A 20,937-nucleotide genomic window follows, 5' to 3' on the forward strand; every position below is an offset into this window, starting at 1 on the left:
GACAGCACTGTGAGGCATGTGGACCGCACTCAGAACTCCCATTACAGAAATGAGGAAAGACTCAGAGTCCTCAGTGTGGCCCCATGTCACATAAGAGTCAACAACAGAGCCTAGATGCCCACCTGAGGCTTCTGGTCCATGCTCTGTGTTCTTTTAATCTGTGACACCAAAAAAGACTAAGTCTTGTGAATTATTTACATCATGGAGGTAAGATTCCACTCACTGGAAGTAAATTTCAGTCATTTGGAGAGAACTCAGAGAGAGCACCATAGAACTAACTACCTGTAAGCCCCTTCCCCATGAGGACCTGAGGGTTTTTGTGGGGCGCAGCCTCACAGTCCCCCCTTAATGACCCATTAACCTTCCATCTGGAAGCCACATGGGCCCATTCACTTCTTTCTTGTCCCTGTCCCAATGACTGACCTAAGATAAAAATCCATTCACTTCTTTGTCCCATTAAAAATCCTTTACCATCCAATTATTTCTTTAAAAACAAAGCGAAACATGAATCGATGGCTGTGCCCAGGACAGAACCAGGGTTGGAATATAGAGGTTCGAACACAGAGGGCAGTCCTTGCCCTAAAGGGGTTGGCAGTTTAGTGGGACAAGCCATTAGCACACAGAGAGGTGAGTAAGTCTGAGGTAGGCCAGAGGAGCAGCAAGGCCGGAGAAGGCTCTCCAAGGAATCTGGGCTACGCCTGGGAGGGTGACAATAAGTGAGAGAAGAGTGCATGTGTGTGTGTGTGTGTTGTGTGTGTTGGGGTGGGAGACAGGAAGAAAAGAGAAGACTGCATGCTAAGAAAACATTGAATGCAACCGGGTGTGTTCTCAGTACTCGGTATATATTTGCATGACCACAGCTGGCAGACGGCTTGGAGAGGCTGACCCAGGAAGTAACTAGACAGTGGACACCTCCATTACAGAGGAAACAGCCTGGATTTACCCTGAGGGCAAGAGTAAAACTGATAAATTATTAAGTAGAATGAAAGATCCTTGCTGCCCCAGTGTGGAACATGGACTGGAGTGCTCATACGGCAAAAGCATGAACTAAGGCTGCAATGGAGGTGAAGAGAATTAAAGGACAAAAAGGGGGGGTGGTTAGTGACCCACAGAGGTGAGGAGTGAGGCCCGTCTTCAAAGTAGTCAGTATAGGTGTGCCAAGTTCTAGTCACTTTCCTGGCGGAATCTGCATTTGTAGCAATGGCTTATTTGAAGAAGTCTTTCTGAATTTATCTTCTCACTTAACAAAACAGACAAAGGCAGGGTATCTTTTACACATATGCATTATATGGAAGGGTCAATGAATTTAACTTTTATTTAGGAATGAAAATATAAATTTAAAATCCTTCTTGTTCCTGATATTCTGACTAGTTAAAAGGCACTTACAGACCTTTAGCTTTTTATCTGTTAAAGTTTCCGTGATAATTATGTCGGCTAAGAAAATGAATAGGCTCAATTTAATAAACATGTATTGCACACTCAATTAGGTTTGAGGTACTGAGTGATAATCAGAGACTGAATTATAAAAATCATTTTGCTTTTACTATATTTATACACTTTACAAAATTATTAACCCAGAAAAAGCCTCAGTTTCAGCATTAAATGCATAAATCTAATTAACATTCTTGAGTGCTGGTCAAAACTCATTTATTACATATATGTTTTTTAATTATATTTACTAGGAGGACCACTGTTTACCTCTTCACTTTATTATCCTAGGCTTTTCTGTAGGTTGCTGCTTTCCTTGGTGGACCTACTCTGTCTTCCGGCTCCTTAGTGGCTACTTTCTACTTCTTTGGATTCCAGCTTAAATAGCACACCCTGATGCCCTTGTTGAGATTTCGCCCTTGTGTTGTATTCTGTTAGAGTACCTGGACTTTTCTACGTAGCACTGATCACCATCCTAGCACAGTGACTTGAACATAAAAACATTCAATAGATGTTAGGTGAATGAATGAAGAAGAATGAGTAATAGCCAAATGTCAACCCTAAAATTTCCTATAACATTTTTCAGTATTATAAAGGAAAGAATTTTAATGAGATGCTCATAACTGCATAGAGCTCTTACCACTTCTCATTGAGCAGGAAAACCACTGACTCTGGAGAGGAAAACACCTTTAGGTAAAAGTGGAGAAGTGAAAGAATTGGGACATAGAGAACAACTCAAAAGGGTTATGGTTACATGAAAAAAGCTGACATCCCCTCCTAACCTGTTTACTACTTACAGGTTGAAAGATAGAGTATTAATATAATTAAACAACTGAAAACTAGTACAGGTAACCTTCACATGGGTAATATAATAATCTATATTTATAATATAAACATAAATATATATAACACTTAATTTCTAATGAAACTTAAGGCCAATCAGCATTTCTGTGTTCTCATCATAAATAATTACATTGTACAAGGTCTGTCTGGAAAAAGTCTGGCCATTGTTAATATAAGGAGAATGGTTTGTGTGACATTGATGTAACCTGGCAGCCGAGGAGAGTGGACTAGAATGTCCATGCATGAACAATGACAACTTCACTGTACTAGTCAGTGGGGGCAGTAGATGCCATTGAAGGAGCATGTGTACTGTGTGGCCATTGCATTCAAAGTGACTGAGTGTGCAGAGTAATGAATCTGCATCAAATTTTGCAGTAAGCTTGAACATTCCTCCACAGAAACTATTTGGATGATTCAGACGGCTGCAGCTATGGGCAACTGGTGACTGGCAGCTTCATCATGACAATACGCCCGTTCATGCATCATGTCTCATGCAGAGATTTTTTTGGCAAAACATCCAGTCACCCAGATGACTCAGTCCCCATAGAGCCCAAATTTGGTGCCCTGCAACTTCTGACTTCCTGAAACTAAAACCACCTTTGAAAGGGAACAGTCAGACAGTTGATGAGATTCAGGAAAATATGACAGGGCAGCTGATGACAATCGAGAAAACTGTGAGGTCCCAAGGTGCCTATTTTGAAGGGAACTGAGGCGTTGATAAATGACTATTTTCATATTACATGGCTGGACCCTTTTGGACAAATCTCGAATGTATTTGTAAGTGCTGATTGAGAAAATGTTCTGCTGAAGAGAATGACATAAAACAAAGTTCATTATATGACTGTGCCCTCCACCCTAAACAGGATCAAGAAGCAGTGTAACCTGAGGCAAGTGGTCAGATCCTCTCCGAGTTGTTCCTTGGCTCTAAAAAGCTGTGCCTCTAAGCAGCACAGTAGGTTAGCTTTCACCACCTTCCCATAGGTGATTTCATTGGTCTCTTAGAATTTTTAATCTTTTCTTGTGTATATATGTGATTTTAACACTTTAAAAAAGTAAAATGATGTATCTATATAGTCAAACCAGTTAGTCTTTGTCAAAATTTCCAAGATCCTCTCTCCCAAAGGCTATCTAGAAACTAATCCCTTGAAGTCTCTGGAATTAATAATTGTGATTAGGAAGACCCAGCAGTTCCTGAGAGAAAATGGCAGAGCAGCTTTGAGAGTCATGAGGCCATACGTTGTTCAGTTCAAGGCATTTGCAACTTTTCGGTGCTCTGGGTTTAAAATGGAAACTACTTTGAAAGTATTCCACTATTAACTTTTACAGAGATACAGGGGTGGGGGCGGGAAGAGACAGCTTGTAACTTCCTCTGTTTTCAATGGGAAATTAAATCAACTTGTGCGCCACCCTCCCTGATGGGTGGCGTCTGGGCTGCTGGTCAGTGTGATGTGGGAATGCACAGCTCTACCTGCTTGACCTCTAGGGAGGCAGTTGTGCAGAATGGATGGCCACTACTGTAAATGACACTTCAGTGTCATTTTAGACATTTCTCTTTTCAGCAACAAGCATGGATTCCTTTGGGCATGGCAGGAATGAGAAATAGTATGACCAAAAATTTGGTTCTTCCCTGTTCCCAGTGAAGAATTAACCACAATCCTTCACTGAGTGTACTGTTGGCATTCCTTAAGGAGCTGAGAGAAGGATTTGCACTCTGGCCTTCAGTAAGTAAACACCCTGCCACATCCACTCAATAGGCATTGCTTACATACCCCAACACACAGATAATCATGACAAAAGTGACTGGCACAGGATCAAGGCAAAGCAGTGAGGGTAATGCAGTAAAAGAAAGATAGAGAGAAACAGAAAGAGAAAGATCCAGATGGTTCTTTTGAGCAAGAGGGACTAATAATGCCACATATTTACTGCAAATATTCATATAATATATGATTTTAAATAAATTATCAGAGCCATTGATAAGTAGATTTTCAATTTCTAGTGTTCTAGTATTTACTTTAACAGTACTTTACACAGTTAATATTGTCAGTCACTTTGATTAGTAAATACATCCTCTTTTTGTCTTCTAAAAAGAGTAAATGGTTTTGATTTCTCTAAATCCTGCTTCTAATGAAAATTAGCATTTGGAATTTATAAGGCCCTTCCCTTCAAGCCCTAAGAGTTAGCTATATCCTGACTGGGCCCAATGGAAAGGAAAGGAAGGAAGGAAACCTGCATGCTGTGCCTCCATTACCCTCCACCCCATGCCCTGCCCGCTCTGATCCATCCTTCACTGCTGCTACTGTGCTGAGCTTCCTCACATTGTTCCCTTACCTAGATCTTTGAAATGGCTTATTCACTGCCATAACAAGCTCCTCTGTATCCTCAGTGCTTAGACAGCACTTGGACCCTATTGAGTATCTAGTAAATGTAATCCCAGGAACTTCATTGCCATAATATGGTATTTTCCCTGCTTTGGAAAGATGAGGAACCTAAGGCACAGAGATCTTAGGAAATCTGAACCAGTCATCGGTCACACAGCAAATGGTTGAGAGAGCTGGAATTTGAAATAAGGTTTAACTTCAAAGAGAATGTTTCATTACTATATCATGAGGCTCATTTTAAAGTTAAGTCCGTGGGAGAGTCTGGATAAAAGAAGGTGGAGATATTAGCTAAAGAACATATACGCATGGCCCATGGACACAGACAACAATGGGGTAATGGGTGGTGGGGGGCAGGATGGAGGTGGGAAAAGGGGGACAATGGGGAACATCTTTACTAGTGTCAACAATAAAAATAAAATTAATCAATTAAAAAAATAAAGTTAGATTCACAAATTATGTTGCTTATTTTAATATTAAGTTTCCTCCTTAGAATATGCCAAATAGTGATTCTGCCTATCTAAAAGGTTACACGTGACACCTGACACTATCTCTTAATTTAGACCATAATGATCTTGGTTATTAATTATTGATAGATTCAGGAGTTTCTAATTAATTTAGAGAAGAGTACTGTTTAGATCTGGAAATTATACATCAGTTCTAATATATTTCATTTGGGACCTATTTCTTTGTCTCTGCATTTTGGCTGCCTCTGTGTTTCTATATATTAGATTAGAGCTGCTATGTCTCCAAGACTTGGTAGAGTGGCCTTGTGTAGTAGGTGTCCTGTAAGGCCCAGTGGTGCAACCTCACCAGTCACCTGAACTGGGTGTTCCAGGTGTAGCCCTCTGTGGGCAGTGCACACTGTCCAGTTGTTATTGAGCCTTGATTGCTATTGGTGTCACTAGGAGGGATTAACCCCTAAACCAATTAGCTGAGGGTGCCAGCTACAACTACAGCATAGGAGTGGCTGTGCTGGATTTGACCCTATAGAGCAGGACTTGCTTTGGTAGGGCTTTGGTGCTCACTGAGCCTGCCCCTGAGTGTGTGGCTTATGGTGGTGGTAGGGCTGTAATCTGGTGTGGTCTGAAGCTGTCCACCAGGTGCACTAGCCTGGGTCTCTGGAGATGCAAGGAGAGCTACTGTCTGTGTCCTGCCTGGGGCCACCTGACACCAGCTACAGAGAGATATGAAGATAACTGCTGTATCTGCTGGGCTTGAAGGTGTCCAAGAGAGGACAAGCTGCAAAACAAGGATGGCTACTGCTAGTGCAGGTCTGGGGCCACTTAGCAGGTGGTACGGGTTATGCAGAGACCAGATACTGATTGTCTGAAAGATTTTAGGAAAAGCCCTGAGAGATTTTAAAAAAGTCTGAAGCTTAAGCCGAGGCAGGCCTTTAGTAAGGAAAAGCCACTGGAAACACCTTGGGTGGGACTACAAGTTTGGTGGGGAGGGGTCTCAGAAAATCACCAGGGTGTAAACAATAATAGCCAGGTTGATGGAGACTCAGATATAATGCTTGCCTGCTGTTGGGGGAGGGCTCAGCAAAAGAACAATGGACTTTGCCAGCACTTCTGCCTAGGAGAAAGCTGCCTCCCCAGCTCTTGCCAATGCTAGACAATTCAGTTGCCCCCTGTGTGTCCTTGGTGCCTTTGGAGTTGCTATCTCAGTGCTGGAACTCATAGGAAGTGAATCAGAGTAAGTCCACATGTGGGTCCTTTAAGAGGAACTGCCTGGGGACTCCAGAAGCCCTCTATCTCACTCATCTTCAATTTCTCATGGTTTTTACAGCCAGAAGTCATGGGGACTTTTCTTCCCAGCACTGGAACCCTGGGCATGGGGGCCCCAGTGGGGCTGGGACCCCTTGATCCTTAGGAGGACTTCTGCAGCAGTGATAGCCCTCCTGATTCTCATCTGATACCCTCAGGCATGACACCAGCCCATTTTGTGTCTCTGCCCCTCCTACCAGCATCAACATGGCTTGCTTTTTATTGTTGTAATTCCCTAGGTGTAGGACTTCCATGCAGCCAGATTTCAGGAGATTCTGAATGATGGTTGTTCTGTAGTTTAGCTGTAATTCTGACAAGGTTGTGGGAGGATGCAAGTGCCATGTTTACCTATACTGCCATCTTGACCAGAGTCTACAACTAACTTTTTCAAAGAGTGTTTTACAGAATTGACGTATTGAGAAAGTTCATTACCTACTTATAATATCAGTTCCTAAAACCTTGAAAATGCATAAGTAAATGTACCCACATGAAATCAAAAATTAAAATGCACTGAAGATATCAGAATTTACAGGAATTCTGTTTATGATTTTATTGATAGAAAAAAATTTAAATAATTAATTTATTTTTCACAATATTTGATCTGAATAAAATAATAAAATGAAACACACAAAAGGGAAAAGTTAGGGGACCAGAGCTGGTCCTTTGAAAAGAAATGACATAAACCTACTGACATGGTCTGAAGAATGCTACAAAAGAAGAAACACTCATATAGTACTTAGTATGTGTGGAATGTGATTTAAAGTGTTTTTAAAAATATGATCTCATAAAATTTTCACAAGAACCCTATAATGATGACATAATCAGAGGCTTCTTGCACAAAACAGAAGAGAATGGGATGTTCAAGAAGGTGGTATTAATGGAGTGAACATGTTTTTCCTTGATCTTACAGGTGGTAGACCATATTAAAGATTGTTGCTGATTTAAGAAAAAAAATTGGTCCATACTTTATAACGTCAAACTTCCAAAACATATTCAATGATATGCCAAAAATTATAATTCCTAATATAGGAAGCTTCTTAAACCAAAATGTATGATTATCTCTACCTTTCATTAACAATAATGATCTCTTTCCTTGCTTTTATTGCAAAAGATTTGTTTCACTGTCCCATCTCAGGTGCAATACTTCACAGACACCCTGGTTCCCAGTCTCAAGCTGAGTCCTTTTAACAAAAACTGCGGTGTGAGAACCAGGTAGGTACATGAGTGCAGGCTGATGGCCCACAAGAAGGAAAAGTTTTACTTCCCATATAGCTCCAGGATCAAACAGTTTTAGGAAGTATAACAAATCATCTTAAAGTAAATACAATTTCTTTCCTTTTTTTAAAGATTTTATTTATCTATTTTTAAAGAGAGGGGAAAGGAGGAGGAAAGAGAGGGAGAGAAACATCAATGTGTGGTTGCCTCTCACACTCCCCCAACTGGGGACCTGGCCTGCAACCCAGGCACATGCCTTGACTGGGAATTGAACAGGCGACCATTTGCTTTGCAGGCTGGCACTCAGTCCACTAAGCCACACCACCCAGGGCTAAATACAATTTCTTTACTGCCTATTTATCTTAAGTGGAATGAAAATTTGTTCTTCACCTTGTTTTAAGAACACAACATTGGATTTTTCCAAGCACAAAGCACCTGATAATGAGAAAAAAACAGCATCCTTTAACTCACTTCTAATTTTCTAATTTGTTACAAAAATATTTGAGTAGTACTTTGAGTAAATCAGGTATTAGAATTTAACAATGAGGCTTTAATATGTGCTGACATTTTCCTAGTTAACTACACAAGGCAAAGCAGAATAAGGAAAAAAATGATATAGAAGGGTAAATGAAAATAGCAGACATTTGCAAAGTCTATCATGATAATGAATTTAAGGCAAAATCCATTTAATAAAATTCTGGACATACTATATAAAAATAATTCTTAATTTGTATATAAAACTGAATTTATTATAGGAGACAAGTCTTTTTTAAAATCAGAAGTGTTTTAGATGAATAAAATATTTTTGCTTGACATAATAGTAAATACCTCATCTGAAATCTTACTTAACTAGAACACAACCTTATAAAAGGTGAAATATTTCTTCCATACTTTATGTCCTCATTTCTTCCCTATTCATAATGTAGTAAGGTTCCTATTTGCTGTCCTGATTCTCAGCTACAAAACTATTCATAAATTGTTTTTGAAATATAACCACTAAGGGAGCAAGCATTCGGTTGTAAGGACAACCATAGTATAATAAGTTATCAATGACAATATAAGCACAATATTAAAATAATTGGGGCTACCGTTATCAGAAAAACAACAAAGTAGCTACCATAAATTAAGGTTATATTCCTGTGTTCAGCCATTGGTTTTAAAGTCTAGCTTGTTGATGTGACTGCTGCTCACATTCCATCCCCGGGGACAGACAACTGTAATAGATGCTTTCCCCATTTAATAATATCTCCTGAATGAATAAATCAAAAAAATAAGAACTTAATCTTTTAACATTTCACTGAAATAAATATCAGAATGTTTAATTAATCAACATATTCAAGCACTGAGTTTTAATTAAGAAGACATGTAGCTACAAAATATTTATGACCAAATTGAAGCAACAATGTTGGTAGATCTAAAATGAGAGTCATTTGAAAACACCATCACCTAAGGCTCAAAAATGTGATTAAGTCTCAAGCTTATAAACCAATAGAAGGTATAATACATTATTAATGAGATGTTGCAGACAGTAGAAAAAAATATATATACACCAAGAATAAATTCACAGAGAGAATTTTTGTTGGATAAAGTTTATGTAAAACTCATTCTTTATTTAAAGTTGCTCTTTTACTGGCAAATTACAAGGGTTTCACTGCTGTGTTGTGTCTGCATGTAATGAATAGTGGAAAGAAGAGAGAGAAAAGAGGTGATTCTAAGTGAGTAAAATAAAATTAAGCTTTTACCTGTCTTATTAAAGAAAAAAACTGATCCTATGAACACATATTAAAATTCTGTCCTAGGTGCTAGTTTACCAGCAGGGATGATGAAATTTGTGTTCTCTATGGCCATCTTAGAATTTAAATAATTTTATGTGACAGAGCTGATGTGTTGATCAATAAAAAGACAACCATCATTTATACTGTGAGTTTAGTATGATTTCAAGAATCTGCATTAACCAAGCTTTGAGCTTGTAGTGGAATCAATACACAACCACATTAGTGAAGTGCATACATGAAGTCTGACTGCATTTTCAACACCAATGAATATGTATTAAAGAAAAATAAAATCATTTGAAAGAATGGGTTTTGGAAATCACATGACGATATTTTTGAACATAAAAAACTGTAAAAGGAAAAGAATCCAAGAAAGCAAACAGATGTTCACTTCCATTTCCATTCTTTCTTCTAGCATTTATCTTATCATTCGGGAAAAGCTTTCTTGTATTGCAGTTTGATTACATGTGCATTTTGCAATCTTCCAGATGCATTCAAATGCTTTAATATACATTATGGCTTTATATTTTAGGTATCTATGATTCCCTAATCAGTGTTCTTATTTCTCTAAGCACCAAATGAAATAGAAAATTTTCATACATCTTATTTAGTTTGAGAGTATTATGAACTTTCTTTCCCCAAACTAGTCTTTCTAGATATATTGGTCTTCCATATACTCAACAGATAATCAGTCCCATTATGTTGTACTATAATCATTAATTCATTGAGGAGAATACAGGGTTGCAAAAGTAGGTTCACAGTTGTGAGTACATGGAACACAGAGTTATTAAAGCTACTGTAATAATCATAACCTATGTCTTTTTCCATACAAACAATTGTAAACCTACTTTTGCCCTACCCTGTATTTACTTTTCTGTAAAAAAAACATCTTTTGATAGATGAGATTGAAATAATTTACTCTCTCAAATTTGTGCACTAAAATTTACGTATTTAAAATAAACATCCTCGCCTTGGCTGGTGTGGCTAAGTGGACTAAGTGCTGGTATGTGAAGTAAATGGTCACTGGTTCAATTACCAGTCAGGGCACATGCTGGGTTGTGGGCCAGGTCCCCAGTAGGGGGTGTGTGAGAGGCAACCACACATTGATGTTTCTCTCCCTTTCTCCCTCCCTATGCCTCTAAAAATAAATAAATAAAATCTTTGAAAAAAAGACAAGCATCCTTCCAGTAAAGGTAGTGTTCATAGTGGATTTCCCTGTAATGCTTAGTGAATAGTGTCCCACAAGAAATGAAATTGATTCTAGTATTATGTATTTAGACAATGAACATAAATAGTCAATTTATTAACTTCAAGATGCAAACTTTGTGGATGAAAATATAAAGAGAGACAGACTGCAAAGTGACCCTGTCAAATTCAAGGAATGTTTAGCTAATAACACAATGATGTTTCATCAAAGCAGATCAGTGCTAACTTGAAACAGAGGGCACTATGATGACTGTGAAAGAAGACTTGACAACCTAAACTGAAATCTTAGCAGAGGTAGAGTATTGGGCTTGATTAAATGATGTAAGACCTGTGGTGAATGCTATGTAGTTTGGATACTCTGACAAGTGTCTGAATCTGTATTTTTATAGACATAATAGTAAGAAGTCTGAGAATACCTATAATTAATGAACTAGTAAGGCTTCAAAGTCACTGAAAACAGCTAGAAAGGTTTAAATAAAAACAGCAATAAAACCATGCTTTAGCAACACCTGTGGCAGAAAATATGAACAGTAGTTTGAAATGCAAGGGACAGTTTTAAGAAGACAAGGGAAAGAGGATTGGGGAGAGAGCTAATGTGGATTGTCCAAAGGAATATTATTAAAAAACGTAGACTTGGAATGATCTAAACAAAGACATTGATGGAAACGGACAGAAAAGCTTTGAAGAAACAATGCAACAAAAAGAGAAAAATGTGTAAAATGATTTTATGTAAGAATAAAGTAGAACAGGGAATAACTGTCCACTTGGAGGAACAGTTAGGATTTTGGCGTCTGTCACGGTGGAGGCACCGAACATTGAGCCACCTCTGCCTGTCATTCATCCTGGTGCTTCTACTGTAGAAAACTGACTCCTGTCCTAATGGCCCATTACTGCTGAGTCTGGGCAACTGTTAAATTGGTCAGAAAAGAATGATGTTTTTTCCCAAGGCCATGGTCAGAGCTTCAATTTTCATTTAACAATAACTGAGCCTTCTGGAGTAAGAAAAGAATGATCCACAGCTAGGCACACTTGGGCCTCGAATAGTCCTCTCTCTAGTGAGTGTCATTCGGAGCAGTGCAGCCACCCAACAGCACACACATCAGCCCAAGGTTCTGGGTGGTTTTCATAGCACCACTCTTCAAAAGAAGTAATATCTGAAACCTGGAACAGAGCTCTTACACGTTTCATTGTGTTTTCACAAACTGCACTCACAAATGGCAATCCTGAATCCTTTACATTGAGCGATCACATTCAGGAGTCAATGGAGTAAATTAAAAATTGTTTCATGTAATTTTGTAGATTTTTCAAGTATAAATTTCTGTGATTCCACCCTAATTTGACTTCACTGTCAACTAGTGCTATTCTGTTTTCACCCTGTGGACTAAACTTTGTGTACATCTTATCAGAGATACAGAAGTCTGGCTGAGGGCTGCAGGATATTGTAGTGAAAACATGATAAAAAAGAGCCAGGGTTCAAAAGGTTAATGAAACAAAAATCCACAAAAGAAATATGGAAACAAACCCTATATAGCCTTAATTGTGAATGTAAATGGTTCCCTTGAGTATGTTATTGAAAGTAATACATTATTTTGAAGGGAATCAATTCTGATGGCACACAATATCTAAGTCCCTCTGAAACAAGTAGAACTTTCATTTATATAGATTAATGAGCTTATGACAAGTTCATATTCAAGAGTTATTCAGGCATTCCTTTGCTCCTTCCTAGGAAGAATAAATTTATTTTATTCATTCACTGTAAAAGTTATACTTTGTAATTTCTTAGCTATATAAATCATCACAGAATAGGAAATGAGGCCTACATGCTAGCAATAAACTTAAATCTGTTCAAATAAAGACTTCACAATGCTCTTTCCAATCGTATATTGCAGTGATTTCAACCTTTTTTATCTCATGGCACTCATAAACTAATTACTAAAATTCTACAGCACATCAAGAAATTATATATTTTTGCCAATCTGACAAGAAATAGGTATAATTTTGATTCATTCACACTATGATGGCTACTGTTGTGTTGGCTGTTGTCATTTTTTAAAATGTGACAACCTAAGGGAAAAGAGGTCAGTGCCCCTGATGAAATAATAGTCATATACTGCAAGTTCTAAAAATTTTTGTGGCACAGCAGTTAAAAATCACTGGTCTATTTCTTTTTAAAAAAATATGCACCACATACTCAACTGAGAAATTAGGCAATTTACGAAAGTTAACCAAATTGAAACCCAAGGCACACAAACAAATGAACACAAGGCCCACTTAAAGAAGAGAGCTCAGGATACAAATATAAGGTGCCCCTGGGTAACTGAATTGTAGCAAGCCATTACCATGGAGAAGTAAAGCCACCTCAACACACTGGGGCTTTTGTTCCTTATCTTCAAAGATCAACCCACTTACATTCAGAATCAAACTCTACACAAAACTTGATCACCCCACATCAAAGCACTTTCCTTTTCCTTAATCTCTTCTTTTAATTAGAACTAATAAAGATATGGATTTACATGCTGACTGAGGTTTGTAGCAAATCCCTAGAAAACATAGTCAAGAAATTAACCAATTTGATTTTAGCTTTCATCTCTGTTGAGCCAGCCCACCCCGTCCCTGCTCAGTACCTGACAGGTGCGCCTCGGCTGTGTGCAGGCTTCAGCATGACTGTCACTGTATTGTCAGTTTGATTCAAAGGGGTCTCAAGTTCATAAGTCGGCATAGAGGGTGCTGGGGAAAAATGCATGAGATTGGAGACTCATTATTTCTGGTTTATCGTTTCAGTTTTCTGTCTACTTTCTTTTATAAAGAACATTAGGAACACAGTGCACTTCAATTAAATTGCAGATATCACCTGACCATGAACATCCTTTATGTACATACCCTACACAAAATATCAGAGACAACTGCTAAAACGAGTATATTTTGTCTTCTTTGATCTCAGAGATCAAAGTTGGGAGAGAGCAGGAGCAAATCTTGTGAGGTGTTAGTAATATTCAGTTTTTTGAGTTTTCTGTTTGGATTCTTGCTAAAGGGATGTAGTGAGCTTGTGAAAACTATTGAGTTGTACACTTATAATTTGTGTTCTTTTCCTCAAAAATATACTTTAAACATATATTTAAGAAATAATTAGCCAGATCAGAAAACTGAACTTTACAGTTCTTCTATCTAGGTCAGTGTTTGTGTGTGTGTGTAGCAAAGATCTGTTGGGGGATTTGAAGAGGATGCTGGAGCCAGAGAGGCTTATTGAAATCAGTGACCACTGGTGGGCTGTCATGAAAAGCACGGAGTGGGAAAGATATAGGAACTGAAATAAGAAAGTCATGGGTTTGACTTTTTGTTGTGCTGTGTTTCAACCAGCCTAAGAGCTTCAGCACATATCTGAGGAACTTTACTCATCTTTAAAATAGGAGAAATTATCCTCTATGGCTATTATAAAAATTCCAAACAATATATAAGGAGAGCCCAGCAAATATAATTCTATAAAGTGTTAGTTTTCTTTCCAGTGTGAATCCTATTTTCAAGGCCATTTCATGGCATTACTTGCTTTCTAGATTGTTAGCTCTTACTCTGAGAAGACAACAACAGAGCTCTCTGGTAATTCTGTCACCACCATGGATAAGAGAAATCATTTAATAAAGGCTGGGATATGAGAGGGCACATGGTCTCTTTATGACCCACAGGTTATAAGCACCTGATGAGAACACTAGAGATCTTTTTACAAATATAGTGTTTAAAAGTTCTGATATATAAAAAGATTTTATGTAAAAGACATGGGTTAGTTCTCAGTTCCACTTACTGGATTTTCTCAGTACTAAAAATTAACTCCAGTTCTATTAAAAATTAACAAATTCACAATACAGAATTACATTTTGTATAGAGAGTAGTTATCTGAGATCCATGAACATAGACAGTAGGGGCCCATTAATTGTAATTTTTTTTGAAAATTACACATTTATTCTTGATAAGCCTGTGTAGGCTAATTAAAATGTCAACTATCTTTGCTTTTGGATAGAGTTGTATACACTTGGTGGGCTCACAGTGCTCAGGCCTATATGAACCAGGATTTTTATTTAATAAAAATGGTAAAAATGAATTGTTTTTCTGAAAGAACACATCCTTTAAGATAGTAATATTTTGAAATATGGTAATCATAGGGGAAAATGACAAATAAAAGGGGGCTTGGAGGAGTAGACATTGATACACATTTCCTCTTTAAATCTCCACGATAAATCCTTGCACCAGATACTATCATCTTAATACATATTGGGGAGTAAATTTACCTGATCAAAGTCAGAGAGGAAGTACACAGGAAAACAGTAACTAGAACCTGTAGTTTCAGATTACAAGTCCAGTAGTGTCTCTAGCCACTCACTTGTACCCTCTGTCATTTTTCTAACCTCCCAAGGCCTTCTTCCTCTTTTCCAGCTCTCCATATTGTTCTTATAACCTAACACTGCATATTAAGTATCAGGTGTATATTAAACTTCAAGTCAAGTTTATGCTCATAAATCAAATCTTACACAATGAAAAAATTTCCTTTAAGTTATAATTGCTTAAAAACAAAATTCCAAGCCTTCCTAGTAGAGCAGCACTACTAGGAAGTAGTAGAGCACTTACATTACTTTAGTTTTATTTCCTTTCCTTCATTTCCAAACAAAACTTGTAAAACTAGGAATGAGGGACAATATATATAAAATCAGGCTAAATATTACATAGCTACCCCTGACTAAGTTACCTCCCTCATCTGCCTTCTGCTCATCTGCCCCCAACCAAAACAATTAAGTCCAAATTCAAGTACTTCCCCCACTCATACCCATGGGGGGACAAATGGAAAAAGAAAATGTCCATGGAATGTGTTTAGTGCTGTTACATATCCCATACCAGATGGCAACTCCATTTCCTCTAGTCTAAAGCACAAAGAAATTTTCTGCACAGTTGCATATGCCCAGAAATATTTCTCAAATTATATCTTTTGTTGGATGGTGTAATTGAGTCTGTACAAGCAAAAAGCTAGAGGCTGTAAGTGCCTGGTACAACTCTTCTATAGTCGCCTTTCTCTTTAGAACAGGAAACTACTAATGGTGAAGGTCCCAAAGAAGGCTGGCTGATCCTTCTGGCACTGAACTCTATATAATGCTGTCTTTCTGTTGTGCACTCACTCATTTATGAATCATTACAGAGATTTTTTTCAATAGCATTGCTCTGGTCATTGGGACTGTGAAGGGCATAACACTGAGCAGAACAGAACCTTCTGCTCATGTCCAAGTGCTCCAATGCAAACTGCTGAAATAGTGGCTACTTCTTAATGCGGAAGGGCCTTAAGCTCCCGAGTTATAAATATTTGTAATATTTCATTTAATTCTATAGTTCTTATATTCAGACATCCAAAAGTATTCATCTGAACATAACATATAAATTTGAGTGAGCTTTGCACACTTGACAATGGGAATGAAAAAGTACAAAATGCCACATCTGGGAAAAGACATAACTCTGATGAAATACCTGATATTTTGGTGGTGAACTGATTTGTTGCTGGCGGTCCAAACCCCTTCGCTGTGCTAGCTCGGATGGTAAAGGAGTATGTTGTCCCCGGGTACAGTCCAAAAAACAAAAAGTGGGTTTCATTTCCCAGTTTTGAAACTCTTCCACTTTGATTAGATAAGTCTATTTCTGGGTCAAAAGAACTGACTGCTTTGTAGGTGATCTGCAAGAGAATAAGAATGTGATTAAGTATCTGGAGCAGGTAGTTCAAGATTGCATCTTTATCCAATAAACCCTTCTGATGTATGCACTGTTACACACTTTATGGTAAGCTGTCATATTCACTTAGACTCTTCAAATCCTAGATCCAGTGAAGGGGCACAGGAACTCAGCCAAAACTGTTATGAGTTATTACTTTTACAGACAGAGAAACTTAAAGCCAGTAGATTAGAACCTAAAGGATGAGTTCAGGTTTAAGCTAATACCCTGAAGTTGTGTTTTTAAAATGTCATTTTGGAAAACCACATTACAGTTGGTTTCAAATAAAATAATAAAATATACAACAGACTCAAACAGATAAGAACTTGACAAGGGTAAGGCCTCACTTTTCATGTAGTGGCCACAGTTTGATTTAGCACTGAACAGATTACTGTCTCCTGGAAATGAGTGTACTTTTAACTGTTTTTACCAATGTGGCAAAGATATCTGCTCCAAAAATAAATCCTGGACAAGTATCAGTAGTTCTTGATGCTATGACTAGTCCTCATGTTGGGTCATATTTATATCTTTTATTTATAACTGTCCAATAGAACTTTTTGTCATGATAAATATGATCTGTTCTGCACTATTGAATATGGTAGCCACTAGCCACAAGTGGCTTGGTAGCATTCAAAATGTAGTTAGTGAGACTGAGGAACTTAAAATGTAATTTAATATAATTTAAATTAACTGAAATTTAAATTGCCACCTGTGAGTAGGAGCTGCCACTTTGAACAGCGAGACTCCAGAAACTTTCCTGGTATTTGCCACATGACAGGCGTTCAGAGCACGCTGAAGGGGTCTGGAATGTGTGAACATAAATATGATGTAGGTGCCTTTCAATTTTGCCCCTTCAAATAAATTTTAAAAGAATTTTACTATAAGTAGTTCATCAACTATTCAAGAGCATACAATTTTAGAAGTGATTACTAACTTCTACCAATTGTAATGACATAATTTTTAAATGTAGAATATTCAAAAGTTTTAAATTACAAAACTGAACACTTCCCTTGCTTTTAAATAGGCAAACTTACATATAATTTACATGCATGAGCACTAACACTGTTATATGAAGTGATAATTGAGATTCTTTCTTCTTTATTTATACCATATTATTATAATTAAGGAGACCTCTCTGAAAGAATATTTAAATTGAGTCAACTAAGCTTTGGCAAGAAAAGGTTTGCTATATATATTAATCCCTGCGATGACTGGCACTCTCAGAGCCAGGCAGTGTATCTGTTGTTAACCCTCTGGCATATTTCCCTCACGAGGTTACTCTGAGTCAAGAGACAAGACCACATCTACCACGCAGCTGCTGTGGCTGGAGCTTGAGTACTGTCCCTGCTGTGTGCTCAGTTCATTTACTCATTCGCTAACTGCATGCTTCCTATGCCCCAGGCACTGTGCTCTGAGCTGGGGTCTCATATGGTGATTCAGACATGATACCTGCCCTGGAGGAGGTAACAGTCTTGGAGGAAGGAGAGAAGCAATTCAACAATTATGGTACAGTGTAATTCAAATAAGGACTGGCACTGCCCACCAGGGCTAGGTTAATCTTCTTGCTCATTTTACTGCCTTGTTAAACACTTTAATAAGACACAAATGCACTTGTATTTCAGACAAAGTCCAAACTCCCCAACTTTGTGCTTAAGACCTGTCTACCTCTTCTCCAAATTTATTTCCGAATACTTGATATAATGACATTATATTACCTTCTGTCCTGGTTCCTCTGCTACAAACATGTACTGGGCTTTTCTGACTGCTTTGCTCATTAACTTTCGCCTGCCTGCTACACTTACAGGGTTATCTCTGTCCTGTTTCCTGCCACAGATCCATTCACTCCATTCACATATTGACTCACTCAGCACACATTCTGGGAGTGCTGTGGTCAGCAGGTGGACACAGGCCCTGCCCTCAGGTAACTAAGAATCTGGACTGGGGTGGGTGCAGATGGGTAGAAAGACAATAAGTAAATTAATAATTTTAAAACACCAAGTTCTATGGAAGAAACAGACAGAGGTGCTAAGCTAAAGAATATTGGGAGAGGCAGGTAACAGAAGAGTTTTTCTTCCTGCAGTTTCATTACCCAGGGTCAAGCATAGTCTGAAAATATTAAATAGAAAAATCCAGAAATAAAAAATTCATAAGTTTTAAATTACGTGCTGTTCTTAGGAGCATGGTGAAACATAAACTGTCCTGCTTCATCCCGCCTGGGGACATGAATCACCCCTTCGTGCAGGGTCTCCCCACTGTGCACACTCCCTACCGCTCAGTCCCTTAGCCATCCCGGTTATTGGATTGACTGTTGAGGGACTACAGTGCTTGTGTTCAAGGAACCCTTACAGAGCAAGAGTAGAGATACTGGCAATCAGGAGTGCCGGAGACGCCGTAAGGTGCTTCCTTTATGTGAAAAGGTGTGGATGTATAGGAAAAGGCACAGTATACGTAGGGTTTGGTGCTATCCATGCTTTCAGGCATCCACTGGGTGGGGGAGGGTTCGAAATGTATTCCTTGTAGATAAGGGGGGATTGCTGTATAAGTAAAAGCAGGATGCTGTGATAATTCTGAAGGCTTTTGGAGAAAAAAAAATCCCATAGACATGCTTATTAAATTCCAGGAGAAAAATAAGGGGAGCTGCAGTAATAAATATAAATTGGCATTAGATCACAGAAGGCCTTGAATACTACAATGAAACTTCTTAACACGGCCCCTAAATTGTACTTCTTTCCATGCTACTATCTATCTCAGTCAACAGTGATTAACTGAGCCCAGTTCCCCATGTGCTGGATCTTGAAGTGCCTTTCTTCAACTCTGGATCCATCAGCGCCCCACTCAGCTAAGTCCAGACAGACCTTTCCACTTTACTCTGCGCTCAGGCAACACTCCACTCTATACTCCACTCTATACTCTATACTATATTAGATTGATTTGCATTTAGCGCTAATTTCATTCTCTGTATAGTTGGTTGCTGTTAGAACTGTTACTTTTAGTAGAAAAGGGCAGTACTTTCTGTACTTTTATCTTCTTCCAACACCTTACACACACTAAATTAAAAAACAAACAAACTGGTTGATGTATTACTCCCATGACCAGGAGTTTGGCGTTTTCTCCCTAGTCAACCAAGAGCTGTGTAAATTTAATGAATTATAATGAAAATGGTTAGATATATATCCCTGTACATTTGGGAGTATTACTGACTGGTAAACTTCTAGGAATAGGCTTGATATGATATGCAATGTTCAAATTTTGATAAGATACTATATAAGAGGTTGCAAAATGTTATGTTCCCATTAACAGTTTATACAGACATACATTTCTCCAAGTCACTGCCTAATATTCGGTCTTTACAATTTAAACTTTTTGTAACACTTGTTTTATTTCATTTCTCAATCATTAGTAAGGTTGAGTAGATATATTTTCATATGCTTACATGACATTTGGATTTTTTCCTATGAGTTTCCTCCTCTTACTCTTTATTTTTTCTAATGAAATGTTTTGTCTATGGTTTCATTAATCTACATCAGGTGCATATATGATAGCCATTAGCCTGTTGTTAACTGCTATTAATGTTGAAAATAATTTCCCCAAGTCTTCTGTTTGTGTTTAGACTTTCTTCATGCTATCTTTCATTATTCAGAAGTTTAAATTCTTATGTAAACAAGTTTGTCAATCTTTTTTAAAGACTTAATGGGCTTTATGTCAAATGTAGGAAGATAGACAGTTGACCCTTGATAATGGGTTTGAACTGCATGGGTTCCTTACATGTGGATTTTTGTCAATAAATATATAGTTGGCCCACTGTATATCCAGGTTCCTCATCCATGGATTCAGTCAACCAAAGATTAAAAACAGTATTTTTGATCTGAGGTAGACTGAATCCACAGATGTAGAGGGCTAACTGTATATATTGTTTTACATCACTTTATATAAGGGACTTGAGCATCTGGGGATTTTGGTGTCCACAATGGTGCTAGAACCAATCCCCTGTGGCTACCAAGGGAACTTAAGTTTTGGGAGAGTCAAAACTTACATGTGGATTTCTGACTGTGTGGGGGTTAGTGCCTCAACCCTATACTGTTCAAGGTTCGAACAAATAGGGATGACAAAACTGTCATCCCTATTTTCTTACAGTTTAATTTTTGTGTTTAGATCATGAATCTATTTGACATTTATTTTTGTATGATGTGAGGTGGGGTTCTTATATAGCATATTATTCTTGTAATGAAATGCTGGTTTACTAACATTCATTAAATTTTATCCATCTGTATTTATAAATGAAAACTTGCACTATAATTTCTACCTTGTATAATTTTGTAAGAGCATACACTTGTTAACAGTAGTTACCTCTGAAAAGGGAAATTGGGAAGCAAGGATAATTTATTTGGAGTATCCTTTCAGAGAGCAATATTACACTTGTAATTTCACAGAAATAATTTTTTTGATAGCTATTGAGGAAGAATGTAATTATCAGTCCAGGTTTTAGAAAGATGACTGATAAAATTAAGTGGGGGATCAGGATGTAAAGTATGAGAGGGGTTGGAGGTAGAGGAAAGGCAAGGAGAAGGGAAAGGAAAGCCTAGTTTGAGA

The 20,937-nt window shown here is 37.9% G+C and overlaps 1 protein-coding gene across 3 annotated transcripts in view; it reads right to left on the bottom strand.

Annotated features, from left to right (window-relative positions):
- The window catches only part of PTPRM (protein tyrosine phosphatase receptor type M), an 811,120-nt gene that overhangs the window by 289,468 nt on the left and 500,715 nt on the right, over positions 1 to 20,937 (bottom strand). For all 3 annotated transcript variants that reach the window (XM_045849822.1, XM_045849820.1, XM_045849821.1), the window contains exons 10-11: positions 16,111 to 16,312; positions 13,233 to 13,335 (exon numbers count right to left, since the gene is read on the bottom strand). In XM_045849822.1, coding sequence (XP_045705778.1) covers positions 13,233 to 13,335; positions 16,111 to 16,312 — 305 coding nt within the window. The remainder of the gene's footprint in view (positions 1 to 13,232; positions 13,336 to 16,110; positions 16,313 to 20,937) is intronic.

The sequence above is a fragment of the Phyllostomus hastatus genome, unplaced genomic scaffold, assembly GCF_019186645.2.
Source record: "Phyllostomus hastatus isolate PE091 unplaced genomic scaffold, TTU_PhHast_1.1 phas_contig_80, whole genome shotgun sequence".
Lineage (NCBI taxonomy): Eukaryota > Metazoa > Chordata > Mammalia > Chiroptera > Phyllostomidae > Phyllostomus > Phyllostomus hastatus.